Source organism: Aedes albopictus, chromosome 2 (genome assembly GCF_035046485.1).
Source record: "Aedes albopictus strain Foshan chromosome 2, AalbF5, whole genome shotgun sequence".
Taxonomy (NCBI): Eukaryota; Metazoa; Arthropoda; class Insecta; order Diptera; family Culicidae; genus Aedes; species Aedes albopictus.
In genome coordinates, this window is record NC_085137.1 from 518283011 (window position 1) to 518299603 (window position 16593).

General features: G+C 38.9%; 1 protein-coding gene across 2 annotated transcripts in view; it reads left to right on the forward strand.

Annotated features, from left to right (window-relative positions):
• The window catches only part of LOC109409677 (uncharacterized), a 209230-nt gene that overhangs the window by 123592 nt on the left and 69045 nt on the right, over window positions 1-16593 (forward strand). For both annotated transcript variants that reach the window (XM_062854595.1, XM_029870148.2), the window contains 2 exons: window positions 8760-8887; window positions 9060-9202. In XM_062854595.1, the coding sequence (XP_062710579.1) occupies window positions 8760-8887; window positions 9060-9202 (271 nt within the window). The remainder of the gene's footprint in view (window positions 1-8759; window positions 8888-9059; window positions 9203-16593) is intronic.

The following is a 16593-nucleotide window of genomic DNA, read 5'->3' on the forward strand; positions in this document are numbered from 1 at the left end:
CAGCTCTGCAGGTTATTTTATGCAGAGTTCCGTTTGTACATCGGGTCGTTCAGATGCTACGCGGTTTTTTGGCACTCTTGGAAGCAACTTGCTTTAGTTCGTCACTTTTACTCAAGGGGTTTCAGGGTAGCTCCAGATCATCTCAAAGGTGTTTCAGAAGGTCTCAGAAAATTTTAGGGTAATCCCGGAGTTCTCAAAGACAATTCAGTTGGTCCCGAGGGTCTCTCGGAGATTTCAGGGAGTCTCCGGGCTGTTTTAGGGAGTCTCGGAGGCGCTTCAAGAGGATTACATTTGGATTCAGTGTGTCTTACGGGGGTCTCAAGAGGTCTCAAGGTCGTTTAGGATGTGTATCAGGATATCTGAGAAGCATTCCCGGGGTGTCAAGGACATTTCAGAGGAGTTCCAGGACGACTCAATAACGTTTAAGAGGGGATCTGAGGGACGTTTCAGGGGGGAGTCTAGTGGATCTCACGAGCGTTTCAAAGGCACTCAGGGAGTATGAGATGAGTTCTAGGAGGTCTCAGGGGTACACCAGGGAATTTCAGGGGCTTTTCAGAAGGATTACAGTAGGTCTCAGATTGTTTCAGGGGGTCTCAGGGGCACAGCTGCTCAATATTAGTCATGTCAGTTGACTACTGATTTTGCACTACTGTCACTATCACTGTAGGCCGATCAATATTAAACCGACAGTAGCAGGCAACCCCATTCCCAAGGTGGGCTAAAATATTCTTGCTTGCCAAAAGTGCACAAAAACCGTGAAACATGAAAAAGTTTTATCTGTCGCATATTTTTTATTTCCGATTCTATTCAAAGCTAGAAATCGAAAGACAAAGAGAAGATCTTTCAAATAAGGAAAAATAATTGTAGTTTTGTTGGGAAATCTATGAATAGTGGAGAGCCAAAGTTGATCAATTTGTAGGGAGAATCCACTTTTTTTACGAGTGTAGAATTAGCATCTAAGTACACATCTAAGCATCACATACACATAAATAAAAACTAAAAAAAAAACTTTTTTTTACATTCCGTCCCGAAAGAGATATAGTAAAAGGAGTTAAGGCGTGGGTAATCAGCATAACCCTACTGAGGGTGACGGGTTCGATATCCTGTCAGTCCAGAAACTTTTCGTAACGGAAATTTTCTTAACTTCCTTGTGCATAGAGTATCTTCAAGCCCTAGATGCAAAATGGTGATCGGTCAATGGTGGTGAAGCTAAGAAGCGGGCTTTGTCCTCGTGGGAAAGCAGGGGGTCTCAGCGACATTTCAAGGTGTCTCAGAGGCGTTTTAGTGAATCTCACGGGTATTCCAGGGGTCACTGGAGATATATGAGGGCTCAGGCGGGTCCCAAAGAGAGTTTAAGGCGAAGTTTCAGGGCTTTTCAGGTACAGCCCTGGAGCTCACTGAGACCCACTGAAACGCCCCTCGAACCTCTAAAAATGTTGTTTCAGGGGCATTTTAAGGCGTTTCAGGGGTCACATGAGATTTTAGATGAGGATCAGGAGGTCTCAGAGGTGTTTCAGATCAGAGGCGAGTTCGAAGGAGAATTTAAGGCTTTAGATACGGCCCTGAAGCTCCCTGGATTCCATTAAAACGCCCTTTAAACCTCTTAAAACGTCTCTGGAAGGGCTTTGATCCCTCTAAAACAAATATCATGTTCCATAAAATCAAGCTTCAATGCCTTCGAATCGTACCTAAAACTTCTTGAAACCACCTTAAATTCCCCAGACCTCCAAAACATCACAGAAACGACCTGAAACCTCCTTCTTTTAAGCTCCTCTGAAACCCCAAGAAACCTCCTGGCTTCATCTCAAACCCACAGGAGCAAAATCTTTTTGTCGAGATTTAAGCCTCCCCATTCAACGTGCTGACTCAAAGTATACACAAAACTTTCTTTTTTATGCTCTGTTTTTATTAGTTAGTAAGTTAAAATACACGTTAATAAAAACTATAATAAATATACCCTGTTTTTATTTACCCTGTTTTAATGTATGCTTTTCACCAATGTATGCACCCCCATCCCATGGCATTAAAAAAGTTTCCATGTCCTATCCCTCCCCACTCACAAACACCGTTTGGTGGTGATTGTGTAAATTGTGTAGGTATACTAGGGATAATTACACTGGAACCTCTGTTATGTCATTGCCTGGGTGTAAGTTTTTCCTTCGGATGAGAAGTAAAGTGTGGGTCCCGAGATGAACTAGTCTAGGGCTAACAATCTCGTTAATAAAGATAAAAACCCTAATTAATCCACCTAGCGGTGATGGCGCCTTTCTCGTGCCTTCGAAACCCCATTTCAATAAAACTCAAGCGAAATGTTTATGTATATCGCGCTTTCATACAATTAAACAATTAACAGAAATCCATTTCATTATACCAGAAATCATATCGTTTATCTCGCTTTCAATGTTTGAGCCTCAAACTCTTAAGAAAAAGACGCTATCTTGAATTTGAAGCCACCATTTAGGATTAAAGATTGCTATCTTGGATGTTCTGGTCGCCATTTTTGGAATCCAGACATCCCCCCATACCAAATATACCAATAATGCATTGTTTCAGGCCCTAAAACTCCACTAAACAGCCACGATATTGCATTCGGAGCCAGCATCTTAAATTTTAGATCACCATTTTGGATATCCTGATCGCCATTTTGGACTCTGGAAGTCTTCCCCATACCAAATATACCAATATTGCATGGTTTTAGAGCCGAAAACATCCGTTAGAGCCTAAATCTCCATTAAACAGCCGCCATCTTGAAACTGAAGCCGTCATCTTGGATTTTAGATCGGTATCTTATACATTCTGGTCGACATTTTTTGACTCCGGACATCTTCCATGGTTTTAGAGCTAAGGCTAACTTCTTAAAACAGACGCCATCTTGAATTTCAAGCCACCATCTTGGATTTCAGACCGCCATCTTGGATATTCTAGTCACCATTTTAGAAGTCCAGACATCTTCCCCATATTAAATATTCCCATATAGCATGCTTTAAGAGCCAAAATCTCTAGTAAACAGCCGCCATCTTGAATTTTGAGCCGCCACCTTGAACATTTGGCTGCCATTTTGAATTTTGGGCCGACATCGTGGAGCTTCTGGTCTCCAGTGTTGATTTCCGCACAAAACTTGTCAACCATGCTAAGGGTTACAAAAATTGCCGCAGTTTGATTTATCGCATGATGGGCTAGTTCAGTTTTATATACGACCAGTTCAACCGGTGCTAGTCCGGATCACTGAAATGGCCATAACTCCGGAACGCCTTGGCCGATCTGGACCATTGTGAATAGCAAACAATTCCGGTTCGATTTAAGCTATAATCCGAAAAATCAGCCAATGGGAAGTGCCTTAAAAGTGAAAGAACTTATTTTGCGCACATTCATACATACATGCAGACATAATCTCAATTCGTTGAACTGAGTTGATTGGTATGTATATGCGACTTGATCCACCGAGCCTTTTTTGAAAAATTGTTTTTTGAGTGAACATATAGTTTTTTAGTACACTAAGTGTGCGAGAAAGGCAAAACACTACTTTCGAGCTTTTTTGCTTTAGTTATCTAACTAAACCAATAGATTCCAAGATCTTTTTGGTAGCAAATTTAATAATCTTTCAAATGCGATAAGTTTGACCATTTTCAAGTTATAGCCAGCTTGAGGCAAGCAAAGTCAAAAACATGTAATGTTCAATTACTACGTAACGGTTGAGATTTGACCATATGCGTAAAACATTTTTTCACCGGTCGGAATCTGTTTGCTTGCTAACGTTCATAAGGTTATCAAAAAATCCTAGCCTTGCTGTGTCGCATTCATAGGTTCAGTTCAATTTTATATTTAGTCGCTTTCGGAGGGACACCCGGAACTGGTTACGACATTACCGGCTGTCCCTAATGTGGTCCTAACCTATTTCTTCTATAACCTGTCATCAGGTTATCATAGAAGACGTTATTTGTTGTATCGCATGCATGGGCTTGATACTCTTTTATATTTGACCACATCCGTTGAGGGTCGAGACCCCCGGAGCCGGTTCCGGACAACGACCGGTTCAGATATTGTCTGATACTGTTTTCCTGCTTGCCGTTCATCAGGTTATCGGAAATGCCGCTGTTTGATTTGTCGCATGCATGGGCTTGGTTCACTTTTATATTTGGCCATTTCCGGCGAGACACCCGAAACTGATTCCGGAATACAACCGGCTGTCTCTACTGTGGTTCAAACGCTCGGACTTTCCTCTTGATACCTTCCATTAAATTCTGCACAACTTTCTCCGTAACCTTTCGTTGTGCCGCAGACCAAATTTTATTGAAGCAATCAACAGACCTTGCTTCTTTCCATCTTTCTTGAGATGCCGGTTAATTATTGTCCAGTATCTTTCCACAGGACGCAGTTAAGGGAAGTTTGGTGGATTTTGCCATTTTTCGACAAAATCGACTTTTTCTTTCTTGAGCATCTCTAGTGTAGAAGAAGCGTAATAAGCGGATGCCAGATCCGGCCAAAACAATGAAGGATCCGTATGTTTTCGGTTGATGGGTAGAAGTCGTTTTTTGATGCATTCCTCTCTGTTATTTTCATCGTTGATTTTTCCCGTTGTGAAATATGAAGAAATCTTTGAGCCGCATGAACAATAGGCTTGCCACACCAAAAACTTTTTCCCAATTTTTTAGTTCTGGTATACCCTACATCATCCGGCACATCTGTCCCCTGCTCAGCGTTTAAAAATTACGGTCCTGGAAATGTACTTGTATGCCAATTCTCGAAACGACAACTTTTTGGAACACCATTTGTGCAGAATTTAAAGCTAGTCGCTAAGCTAATCCGACTCATCGCTAAAAATTTCTCACTTTTTTGCGTTTTCTTTGAGTGTGTTGCCAAAGTGGACAATGTTCTTACACACTGAGCAATAATTCACATTTTTTGTTTAGTTTTAACTTTAAACTATTGGTGAACAGATGTCCACTTTCTTTAATGAACAGTCCTTACTCTTTTATATTTGGCCACATCCATCGGGATCCCGGGACCCTACTTCCGGAACACTACTAGTTCAGATATGGTCTGATATTGTTTTCCTGCCAACCGTTCATCAGGTTATCGAAAATGCCGCTGTTTGATGTGTCACATGCATGGGTTTGGTACTCTTTTATATTTGGCCACTTCTGGTGGGACATCCGGAACCGGTTGCGGAACACTACCGGTTCAGATGTGGTCTGAGACTGTTTTCCCGCTAACCGTTCATCGGATTATCGAAAAAGCCGCTGTTTGATATGTCGCATGCATGAGTTATGTTCAATTTGATATTTGGCCACTTCCGGCGGGACACCCAGAACCGGTTCCGGAACACTAATAGTTCAGATATGGTCTGATATTGTTTTTCTGCCAACCGTTCATCAGGTTATCGAAAATGCCGCTGTTTGATGTGTCGCATGCATGGGTTTGGTACTCTTTTATATTTGGCCACTTCTGGTGGGACATCCGGAACCGGTTTCGGAACACTACCGGCTCAGATGTGGTCTGACACTGTTTTCCTGCTAACCGTTCTTCGGATTATCGAAAAAGCCGCTGTTTGATATGTCGCATGCATGAGTTATGTTCAATTTGATATTTGGCCACTTCCGGCGGGACACCCAGAACCGGTTCCGGAACACTACCGGTTCAGATGTGGTCTGAGACTACTTTCCTGCTTACCGTTCATCAGATAATCGTAAATGCCGTGGTTTGATGGGTCGCATGCATGGGTTTGGAGCATTTTCATGTTTGGCCCCTTCCAGGGGTACCGGTTCCGGTACACCTAAATGGTCATAACTCCGGAACGGCTGGACCGATCCGAACCATTTTCAATAGGAAACAATGGGACCAGATTCCGCGTCGAATGAGCCGTCAATCGTTAAAATCGGTTGATATTTACTATCTAAAAGTGAGGTGACCTTTTTTTGTACACATACACACACACATACACACACACACACACACATACACACACACAGACATCATCTCAACTCGTCGAGCTGAGTCGATTGGTATATGAAACTTGCCCCTCTGGGGGCTCTATCGAAATTTCATTTTTGGAGTGAACATATAGCCTTTCGGTACACCTTGGTGTACGAGAAAGGCAAAAATGTGAATATATTACAAAAGATATATAAAGAGGCAATTTTAAGCATAATTAAGATAGGCAATCTAGTTCGCGAAAACACGACTTGCTCTTGGGCATTTCAGATGGGGTCAAGGGGGTTTCCAGTAATATCCCAGAGAGCCCAAATAAAAGGGGTTCCCAGAGGCTTCAGGGGTATTTCAACAGGTTGTTTCAGGGGATTTCAGGAGCTTATTAACCCTCCTTTGGCATTAGGGTCATTTTTTACCCAAACCCTACACTACGTGAGCGAGCTGCTGCCAACGTGATGCAAAGAGAAGGTTAAGGGGTTTCAGAGGGTTTCAAGAACGAGTTAAGGGCGATCCAAGTGGTTTTAGGAGCGTTTGATAACTTTTTAGAGGCGTTTCAAGGGGGTTTCAGGTGCTTTTCGGGGGGTTTCTATTTCAAGACGATTTAAAGACTTTCAGGAGCATTTCGTAGCAGGGGATTTCAGGAACACTCTTGAATCAACTAAGACTCAGGGGCATTCTAAATGGATTCCAGAGATTTCAAGAGCATTTCAATCATACTCTGAAGGTTTTAGAGTTTTTTTTTGTGAATAAGTATCTGAAAATCCTGTGAAATTTATGAAAGACTTCCAAATCACCCAAAAAACCTCCGGTAACCGCACCTAAGACCCCCTTACCAACCAAACAAAAAATGCCGCCGTAACGGCTCTGAAACCGGCCAAAAGTGCTCTGAAATTGTCTGAAATTTATTCGAAATCCCCCAGACAGCCCCTGCAATGCCCCTGAGACCCGCTGGAACTCACCTAGAACCACCGTCCCTGAGGCCAACTGATACTTCTCTGAGGCTCCCTGAAAAGCTCCTTAGACCCCTTAAACCACCCCTGATACCCCCGGGAACCCCATAAAGCCAACTGAGACGATCTTGAAACCTCTTTAAACGTCCCTTAGCCCCCCTGGTATCCCGCTGAACCCTTTGGGTTCCACTAAAATGCCTCTGCATTCTTACTATACCATCATCATTACATTCTCTAGAGCACAATTGTGGTTCTGAGTATCTCTCTCTATTTTTATACAGGACATAAAAAAGGTGCACAAATTAAAAGTGCATAGAAATAATCTGCATAAAAAGAGATTTGAATGCAATCTACTCTTTCTATAAAAAAAAAAATGAGCGCCAAGATCATATTTAAAAAATACCCATTTGTTTCGAGATTTTCAATTACAGATCGGACTCGATTATCCGGAGTCGGGTTCTGGCGATTCCCAAAATTATATCTCGCAAACGGAATGCTGTAATAAGCTGAAATTTTGACTAATTACTAATCAAAGTTGGCTTGACAAAATGTAAAATTTTCAGCTTTATAGAGCATTCCGTTCCCCATATATGTGTTTGAGAAGCATCAGAGCCCGACTCCGGATAATCGAGTCCGACCTGTATTTTCAAGTTGAAATGTACAACTGCTGAGAAATTCACACTCTAATGAACAATTCAATGTTGGTTTCGGGAATCATTCATGAAGAATTTAATTTCAATAATTTCATATATTGTTTGTAACAGAGTTATCATGGCAAGTGCCCATCACGCCGAACATCAGGGATCGAATCCCACTCCCGACAAACTCAGTAAATGTGAGTTTTTCATTAAAACCCCGTCAAAAATCTCGTTAATCAAGATTAAAAAAATACTTGTCATGAATCTCAATTAACGTGCCCTAGCTTTATATAGTAGTATTCTTTAAATCCTTTATAAATATACACAGAAAAAAATATTCATGTAAAATTCAGCGAGAAATCATGCACATAAAGGGAATGCTAGAGTTGGTGCATATTTACATAAGATATCATGTAAAATTACGTTACAATCGTGTAAATTTCCGCTAATAGTCACGTAACCGGTTGGAGTCCATGGTGGTTTACGCGATAGTTGGCGGAAATTTACACGATGGTAATGTAATTTTACATTATATCTCATGTAAAAGTGCACTAACTCTAGCATTCCCCTTATGTGCATGATTTATCGCTGAATTTTAATTACATATTTTTTTCTGTGTAGGAATACATATATAATTTCTGTACCAGCCGCATGAAAAATATGTTTTGAAAATGCAGTTCATTCTAATGGCATTGTAACACTAGGTCCCTAGAGCCAGAAGCGTCGAAGCTGTTAATTTCGGAAACAAGCTACAGTGCAAATGGAAATCACATTTTATCGCTGTTTACACTATCCATAGTGCTCTTCCTCGTGCGTACTGGAATGGAGTTGCTCTAGCAACAATGAATTTGCTATAAACTGTGTGTAGGTATAGGCAAAACAATCCAGCTCGTTAAGGATGCTGTTAATGAGCAAAATTATCAAGTAAAAGTAGGATGGTGGTAGCCTAGGATAACCGTGCTGGTGTGATAATGCTCTGGGAAATAAAATTAACTCTGTCAATTAGGGTTATGAGCACTCCTGTCATCAGTGGATCCTATTCGACGGCATTTTTTTTTTAATCTGACTTATAACATAACTTCAAACTTTTTTTGGTAGTCAACTCCAAATCGAATAGCTTTAAGTTGGTTGGTCCTTCTCACGATGGTCGCATTTTAATCATTAATAAATAATTCATATTTTATATCCTGCTTTATATCTGCCAACAAAATATTGACAAATTTACTATTAATTCTTTGTTTAGGTTCAGTATGCCTTATCCAGCGGAAAATCAAAAAGTACAAAATGAACGTAAATCCACTGGCCAACACGAGTCCCGATTTAAACGAGATCTCAACCTATTCGACGACAATCTTGTGCCGGATCAAGAAGGTAAGTCGTGCGATGTCCTTTCTCGAAGATGTTCAGCACACCTTCCGAATGTACCATTTTCGCCGTTGAAAGCGATGCGATAGAATTCCTATCAGACGAAATAATCTTTTTCAGTTGCCAACCTTTATTTACGACGAAATCCTATCTTGCTGCCATTACATTGTACTTCCAGGACCGAACGTGGAGTTTTTCAACCCAAAACTACGCAGTGAGCTGGAAAAGAAAGACGCCGAGATAATCAGGAAAACCGGTCAGAAAGGAGCAGCACCGGGAGGCGATACTTGGGTCTGGCTAACGAGCTACTCCCGCATTCCGGTAAGTATTGGATTAGAGTGGTCTGACCAGGTCGTTCACCGAAACACAAATGAATAACGGATGTGGTTGATAAATCATACCAATGTGTCGATTAGTTACAGGGGAGTGTTAAAGATACATTTACCCTCAGAAAGCATCTAGTTCATACATCCACTAGCATGGTCAATGCTTTCTTTGTATAAAAATCTACAACACTATGCTACTGCCAAGGTCAACAGTTACGACTGTCTTCTCCAATAAAACTACCCACCCAAAAGCAGTACGAGCTGTCGGAGTAATTCTCATAATCAGAATTTCGGGCACGAATAAAATTAACTAAATGGGTAATGAATATTCAGCAGCGTCGGAAAAGGCACCCACGAAACAAGAGAAAGGGCAATCTGCCCTAATCAAGCACGCTGGCATGGTATTTGCTAATCATCCCAACAAGGACGGCAAGAGCGACTGACCGCCCTGAAGACATTAGAAAACAGATTTCACACTTTCCCATGCATCGGTACTATAGTTACCGTGACAGTGTGGCCTTTGGCTTTGATGAACCATTTTTTAAACAAAATTACTGTATTTTCTGGGGAAATTCTTCTAAATGGTCGAAAATAAATTGAATATCTTATATTCGATTACATTTCTCCTACTCAAATCTGTTACTAATACCATCAATTAAATTCATTAAGCTCTATCAGAAAGTCAAACTTAATCTATTGGCCTATAGAATTACAGAGCAACCAGACCGACGCCAAAGTGGAATCATTAAATTTCAACGCAACCCACCACGAGAAGGCGACCGCAAGCACTTACAAGTAAAATAAACAAGCTCTACGATTTTGAAGGAGAGGAATTCCACGGAGTCATGTCAGTCAATCCTGAGCGACCATTTCAAAAATATCTGAAACTTTGCACAGTTTTTCAATTTCATATAAATCGCCATTTTTTGATATTAAACCTTCATATTCACTCACGACTAACTTTTCAAAAGGGTGTATGCGAAAATAGTTCTAAAATATTCTAAAAGCTATACAGCAAAAACGGATTGTTCGATTGTTATAAATTTTTCAGCAAAGTTAGATAACTAAATGATGATTCCTTAGAAAATATACACTGTAAAAAATTTCTTTTTCTACTTTGAAAAAATATGATATTTGTCACAAAAACTCAAATATCTCAAAACCCTATCTTTTTACCAACTTCAATTTTTTAGGGGAAATGGCCCATTATATCAGCTATCTACCATAAAATTTTGGTGATGGTAAACTGATAAACAAAAAAGTTATGACATTTCAAACATTGCACAATTTTTACATTTAGTAACAAAAAAAAATTTTTTTCTGTGTAAATTATTTCGAGAATTATATTTTGATGCTGATTTTATTGTAAAGGCTACCGCCTGAATTAACCAAGTTGTTTTCATGATACTTTAGTTTGATTATTCGTAATTACTATAGTATCTATTTGAAACTTAGACGCGATCCAGTGTTGTGATCAAAAATATTGAGATTGTCATACTTTTTATTGTACGTGACTGGTGAAAAAATCCCTTGATAGTGTTGAAAAGCTGTTGATTATAAGAAAAATGGAATTGAATTTATTTTTAAGACAAAAGCTGTATAATAAAAGTTTTTTTTATACGCGTATACGTCTAGTTTATCCGCAAAAAAAATCCCTCTTAGAGAACAGACTTTATGATCGGAAGAATGCGAGTAACTTCAACAACAACAAATGCATAAGAGGTACATACCACAGACAAACAGACGAAACGCCTAGAACAATTTTAGTGAAAATTCATCGCCCAGTTCACACTATCACCACCTGGTGGAAATGTTTCACGAAACACTGCGTTGTGCAATATCGTCATCAGAAGGCGCTAGTGTGAAACGTCAAACGCAAAGAAAAACGATGGGCGCTCTTCTTGTTATGAAAGCCACAACCAAGATTCAAAATGATCGTTGAAGGCGTGGTCAATGAAAATTTCGCCAGTGTTACGTTTGTTTGTCTGTATACATACCTGACAATGCTCACGAAAAAAAAAACAAAAAAATACTACCGCTATGAATATTAAAAATTGTATAGTATTTTTTTTCTTCAGCCACCAACACCAAACAAGTAAGTTAAAATTAATAAGTGATTTTGTTTATTATAATCTAACGAACAAGATGAACAGTCGCTTTCTCAAAGGTCTTCAACTCAACGCTCTCTTGTAGACCGTTTGATGAAAAAAAATGTTCAAAAGAGTTACGAAATCTCACCGAAAGCACCATAGATAAACTGAAAGAGACTGGTTATGCCCAAATGTCCACATTGTGTACAAAATTACGCATTTGCACGTCCTGCCGTCTAGAATTTGACAAACGAACCATCTGTATATCATCGGTAAAGCAGGGCGCAGGAAGTTCGAAAACGACAACAACTGAGAAATTGCCATCAGCGACATCTGTTTAAACAATTTAATTACGCCCCTTTTCAAAAATGCCCTGTAATATTCTTCAACATCTATACCCATTTCAATATTTTTAACGTTGCAAAACACGCTTTCAACATTAATCTTGAAGAAGAGGGAAAACACTTGTCCTCAAATGTAACAGCAAATTAATGAATAAACGACTAATGCGCGGAGGGCGTGATAAAATCGGAACATTACGGTACATAGTATATTATATTATATGTATATATAATATATAATAAAAACAACTTGTTTTACTCACGCAAGGCCATTAACAATAAAATCAGCATCAAACTTCAATTTCCGGCCGAAATAATTTACACTAAAAAAAATTATTACTAAATGTGAAAATTGTGAAATGTTTGAATTGTCATAACTTTTTTGTTTATTTTCATGGTAGATTGCTAATACAATGGACCGTTTTCTCTAAAAAATTACGTTGGTAAAAAGATAGGGTTTTGAGATATTTGAGTTTTTGTGACAAAAATGATATTTTTTAATGTTAAAAAAGATTTTTTTCACAGAGTATATTTTCTTAGGAATCGCCATTTAGTTATCTAACTTTGCTGAACAATAAAATCAGCATCAAATCGCGATTCCCGGCCGAAATAATTTACACAGAAACATTTTTTTTACTAAATGTAAAAATTGTGAAATTTTTGAAATGTTATAACTTTTTTGTTTATTAGTTTACCATCACCAAATTTTTATGGTAGATTGCTAATACAATGGACCGTTTTCCCTAAAAAAATCAAGTTGGTAAAAAGATAGGGTTTTGAGATATTTGAGTTTTTGTGACAAAAATGATGTTTTTCAATGATAAAATAGATTTTTTTTCACAGTGTATATTTTCTTAGAAATCACCATTTAGCTATCTAACTTTGCTGAAAAATTCATAACAATCGAACAATCCGTTTTTGCTGTGCATATTTTTGAATATTTTTGAACCATTTTCACATACACCCTTTTGAAAAGTTAGTCGTGGCTCTAAATAAAAATTTGATATCGAAAAATGGCGATTTAGATGGAACTGAAAAACTGTGCAAAGTTTCAGTTCAATAGAAAATCATGAATTAAAAATTTTCCTTAATTTTGATGCTGTTGCTTGGAATCGCTCAGGATGCTTGTTGAAAGAGTGACTCGGCAGGCTCCAGAAGGATTAAAGCTGGATTATACGTGGAAATTGGAGAACGATATCGAGTAGCAGCATTCAGTCGTTATCACGAGTAAAGCGCGTCTTTGTTTTTGGATGCCAATGAGGTTATGGGGGTGGGCTTGAGAATCAAAGAACATTTTTGAAAATTTTTTTTTTCTTTCTTGAATTATGATCAATTTTATGAAAAATAACCTTGTACGCATATATTACATTTATTGTTATTTTTTCACATGGGTGGTTATAACTCAAAAACGAAAAACAAGTGTATTCAAAAAATTTCAGCCATCAAAGCTTATGGAACTACCTTCTCAAAAATATCTTTTTTGGAAATATCCCGCGAGTTCAGGCATAGTTTTTCCTGCTTTTCTTTTTGAATTTTCCCAACGGTGGAAATTTTTGTAGAAAACTTTTTCCTTTTTATTTTTTATTTTGGATTCCTGAGAAAATTTGCATTCATTTTCTAAAAAACTTTGTTTCTACGATGCTTTGTTCTTGAATTATTGAGGCTTATATTACACATTTGGACATTTTTTAACAAAATTGGCCATAACTCAAAAACGAAAAAAAAGTGCATTCCAAAAATTTCAGCGATTAAAACTTATGGAATAACCAGGGTTTAAAATTTTTCATTTTCAATGAATGAAATTCAACATGAATTTTGAAAATTCTCAACTGAAGGATCAAAATAAAATTCATTTTGGTGAATGATTTGTTTCACCTATTCATTCATTTTTCTGTCACTGACAATTTTCACTGAGAAATAAAACTGGACCGTAACTCCCGAATCTACTTCCAATAACCTCAAAACTTGTGTATAGAAGTTAATTAAAATATTAAATATGTTCTCTATTTGTCCATTAAGTCGGATTGTGCGTCTGTTAACAGAAATTGGACATTTTAAGACGTGCGAAAAAAAAATCATGACAGAGAATTGAATGAAAAAAGGGAGGCATTCAGCTGACAATGAATATGGCCAAACACGAATGAAAAAATGAGAATGTCAATCTTCACTTTCAATCTTCGAATTTTTTACTCTCTGGAATAACCTTCTCAAAAATATATTTTTGATATTTTTTTATGAGCTCGAGCATTGTTTTACCGGCTGTTCTTTAAAAATTTTCTTAACTGTGGAAAATTTTGTGGAAAACTTTTTCCAGTTCATATTTTTGCCTTTCTCGTACACCAAGGTGTACCGAAAGGCTATATGTTCACTCCAAAAACGAAAATTTGATAGAGCCTCCGGAGGAGTCAAGTCTTATATACCAATCGACTCAGCTCGACGAATTGAGGTGATGTCTGTGTGTGTGTATGTGTGTGTGTGTGTGTGTGTGTGTGTGTGTATGTGTGTGTGTGTGTATGTATGTGTGTACAAAAAAACTCACATCACTTTTTGGCAGTAAACCTCAACCGATTTTATTGACCGACGGTTCATTCGACGCGGAATCTGGTCCCATTGTTTCCTATTGAAAATGGTTCAGATCGGTCCAGCCGTTCCGGAATTATGGCCATTTAGGTGTTCCGGACCGGTACCCCAGGAAGGGGCCAGATATGAAAACGCTACAAACCCATCCATGCGGCACGTCAAACTACGGCATTTTCGATAACTTGATGAATGGTAAGCAGAAAAATAGTCTCAGACCATATCTGAACCGGTAGTGTCCCGGAACCGGTTCCGGGTGTCCCGCCGGAAGTGACCAAACATAAATGTGAACTAAACCCATGCATGCGACATATCAAACCGCGGCTTTTTCGATAACGTGGTGAACAGTAAGCAGGAAAACATTCTCAGACCATATCGGAACCGGTAGTGTTCCGGAACCGGTTGCAAATGTCCCTCCGGAAGTGGCCATGTATTAAAGTTAACCAAACCCATGCATGCGACATATCAAATAGTGGCTTTTTTGATATCCTGATGAACAGTAAGCAGGATAATATTCTCAGACCATATCTGAACCGGTTGTATCCCGGAACCGGTTCCGGGTATCCCGTCGGAAGTGGCCAAATATAAAATTAAAATAAAACCATGCATGTGACATATCTAACCACAGCTTTTTCGATAACCTGATGAACAGTAAGCAGGAAAGCATTCTCAGACCATATCGGAACCGGTTCCAGATGTTCCGCCGGGGTGGCAAAGTATAAAAGTTAATTAAACCCATGCAAGGGACATATCAAATCGTGGCTTTTTTTATATCTCGATGAACAGTAAGCAGGAAAATATTTTCAGAACATATCTGAATCGGTTGAGATCCAGAACCGGTTCCGGGTGTCCCACCGGAAATGGCTAAATATAAAAGGGAACCAAACCCATGCAAGCGACACATCAAATCGCGGATTTTATGGCATCTTGATTTGACAAAAAATAATTCCGGCCATATTGGGGACAACCGGTAGTGTTCCGCAACCGATTACGGTTGCCCCATCGGAAGTGGTCAAATGTAAAGGAGAATCAAACCCATAAATTCGACACATATAATGACTTTTTAGGTAATCTGATGAGCGGTTAACAAAAAAAATCATAGACCATACTTTGGAAAACCAGTAGTGAGCCGAAACCGGTTCCAGGTGCCCCAACGGAAGTGATCAAATGTAGAAAAAAAACCAAACGCATACACGCAGCACACTAAATAACGGCTTTTTCGATAACGCGAAGAACGGTCAGCAAGAAAATAGTCTCAGGTCAGTAGTTTTCCGGAACCAGATTCGAGTGCCTCGCCGGAACTGGCGAAATGCACGAATGAACCAAACCCATACATGCATTACATCAATTTGCGACTTTTTAGGAGAACTAAATAATAATTTGCATGAAACTAGTCTAAGACCACATCAGGGACAATCGGTAAGATTGTATGATTTGTTTTTGAACACAAATCTTACAGATATTGTGGTGGTACGAATTGATAGCTTGTACATTTTACGATTGTCGGCTTCCGAGGTTCACTGCGGTTGATCACCAAACGGATCAGATGCCGGAAATGCAACAAATTAAAAAGTGTCTTATTAAGGAGTGATGAATACGCGGGGTTTGACAGTACATCAAATAGCAGCTTTTTTGATAACTTCTTCTTCTTCTTTATAGCTTGACGTTCGCATTGGAACTTGGCCTGCCCCTCTTCTACTTAGTGCTCTTTAGAGCACTTCCACAGTTAATAATTGAAGGGTTTTCTTTGCCCGCCATTGCATGAATTTGTATATTGTGAGGCAAGTTCAAAGACACACTATGCTCAGGAAGTCGAGAAAATGTTCCCGAGCGGAACGGGAATCAAACCCGCCGTTTCCGGATTGGCGATTCATAGCCTTAACCACTAGGCCAACTGGAGACCCTTTTTTGATAACACGATGATCGATAGTCAATTCAATGATGGCTTTGATAAAATGCTTGCTTTTCTTAAAAAATATCAGGACTCAGGAACACTTTGACTTACGTCGACGGAAAGATCGTGAGAACATATACGACGAGAAAGGCACTATCACCTCTAGGTGGATTAATTTGGGTTTTTTTTTTGATTTCTGAGAAAATTTGCTTTCATTTTCTAAAAAAAACTTTGTTTCTGTGATGCTTCGTTCTTGAGTTATGATTTTTCAAAGTAAGTAGTGTCAGGGGAAAAACAAAGAATTTCCACCTGAGGCGACCCTGAATTTTTCTCATTTTTTTTTTTTTGTTCATATATCCATGAGCCGTGCCTGTGGAAAAAGTTTAATGAAAATCTGAGACCCTTCGGCCTAATCCCGCACGGTAATAAAATAAATGCTCAAGTATTGATAATGACAAGAAAAATGATAGAAGTAGTCGATTCT